This window comes from Parasteatoda tepidariorum, chromosome X1, assembly GCF_043381705.1.
Source record: "Parasteatoda tepidariorum isolate YZ-2023 chromosome X1, CAS_Ptep_4.0, whole genome shotgun sequence".
In the NCBI taxonomy this organism is placed as follows: Eukaryota; Metazoa; Arthropoda; class Arachnida; order Araneae; family Theridiidae; genus Parasteatoda; species Parasteatoda tepidariorum.
The window spans coordinates 64,229,485-64,231,337 of NC_092214.1; the positions used below are offsets into that span (position 1 = coordinate 64,229,485).

Consider the following 1,853-nt stretch of genomic DNA (forward strand, 5'->3'; position numbering starts at 1 on the left):
TATATATATATATATATTAGCGCAATAAAAAATGCTACAAGTCAACTCTACAGAGTGTTTCATAATGGCCATCCTTAATAAATATTTTTAAAACTCTTGTCAAAAATAATTCATAGTTTAATCAATCTCTAAGGAAATTAATTTCTAAGATGGTAAAAAGAAACTCGATCGAAAACTGTCCAATCACTAGTAAAGAAAACTTCTATAGGAAGTTTGATGGAAACGCCAAAACTAGTTTGATTACCTAATAATCATCGTTTAAATACTCTCTATATCCTCCGGCATTCAAACAAAGTTTTGATGTTTCTAGTTCCGACAATTCATGAGATTCAATTTGCGACTCCTAAAGCATATAATTTTTCTACTTCGTAATTTACAAAATTCTAAAATTTCAGAGTGACCATTTGTGGTGGAAATAAGTTCGAGCACTCATTAAAATAACTGAAAATATATATCCCAGCCCGTGATTGATAAGAATTTTTCGAACCCATACTTTTTCAAGATTTATATATAATAAAAGCAAAAATACGCGAAGCTATAAGATACATATATTTCATCCATCTACTTTGGGGCACATGGCTATAGCAGCGCGAATTTTGGATTTTATATGACATGAATCTCGGATGAGAAACTAAGCAATCAGAAAGTAAGTTATCTCAACATAAATTTGAGATTATCTATTGTCCCTCCCGAATTTCCAGTAGAATAAAAGCCAATATTCGCGAAAACAATATTTTCGTATCATGAGCTTCAATACCATCAAAATGTTTACATTTAATAAATAAATCATATGAATTTTATACATCAGTTTTATTCTAAACTAGTTGGAAAATATGTAAAAACTATATCACGAGCCCAAATTCTTTCAGCTAGCAAGCCCCTTTCCTCTCTGATGCTCAAGCAACAGAATTTACACTGAGAGGCCAAATTATTATGACCACCTCAGAGTTTTATGCAAATGAGTTATTGCGTCACAGCGTTGCCGCTAGAGGGCAAGATAACCATAACACGGGAATGCTGGACAAGTGAGTCATCAGTTATACTGTGTTGCTTGCTCATATATGGGAAAGAAAAGTGAATTAACTGAATTTCAACGTGGAATGATTGTGGGTGCGAGATGTGTCGGAACGAGCATAAGCAAAACGGCTGCACTTGTGTAGTGTTCTAGAGCAGCAGTTGTTAATGTGTACAGAGAATGGACAATCAAGCAGAAAACCGGATCTCAACGTCAGACTTGTGGTCGTCACAGGGTACTGAATGCTCGATCAGAGAGAAGACTGGCCAGGGTTGTGCAGCGCAACAGAAGAGCAACAGTGCGACAAATTGCAAGTGATCTTAATCAAGGAGCAACTGTGAACGTCTCTGAACGTACTGTTCGACGCACATTGCGCCGTATAGGGTATGGAAGCAGACGACTGAAGGGGTGGTCATAATAATTTGGCCACTCAGTGTATATTCATTATATTAGGTGTGTTAACTTAAAAATGTCAAACTTAAAAATGTAATTTTAAAAGCACTGTCTTTAACTTGTATTTGTATATTTTAATGAAAACATGATAACTTTTTTTTCAGAAATCTAGGAAATAATCTACTAGAAACCATTCCAGAAACAGCATTCCTAAAATTAACTACGCTTCGCACTCTGTAAGTAAAATATCCTTATTCCACCTTTAATAATTATACTTAAGGAATAGATTATAGTTTATTTTACTATTAAGACTATAAATCATTTAATCTTATGCATAATTTATAATTAGCTATACAGGGTGTCCCGCAAGGTCGTTTACAAACTTAACATGCTGGTCTGTCATATCATGATGAACAAGATTTACATAGGAACTGTTCGCACAGAG

The 1,853-nt window shown here is 34.4% G+C and overlaps 1 protein-coding gene across 1 annotated transcript in view; it reads left to right on the forward strand.

Annotated features, from left to right (window-relative positions):
- LOC107452618 (leucine-rich repeat-containing G-protein coupled receptor 5) overlaps nucleotides 1-1,853 on the forward strand; it is a 210,505-nt gene that overhangs the window by 162,500 nt on the left and 46,152 nt on the right. The window contains exon 3 of the mRNA XM_016069153.3: nucleotides 1,573-1,644. Within this exon, the coding sequence (XP_015924639.2) occupies nucleotides 1,573-1,644 (72 nt within the window). The remainder of the gene's footprint in view (nucleotides 1-1,572; nucleotides 1,645-1,853) is intronic.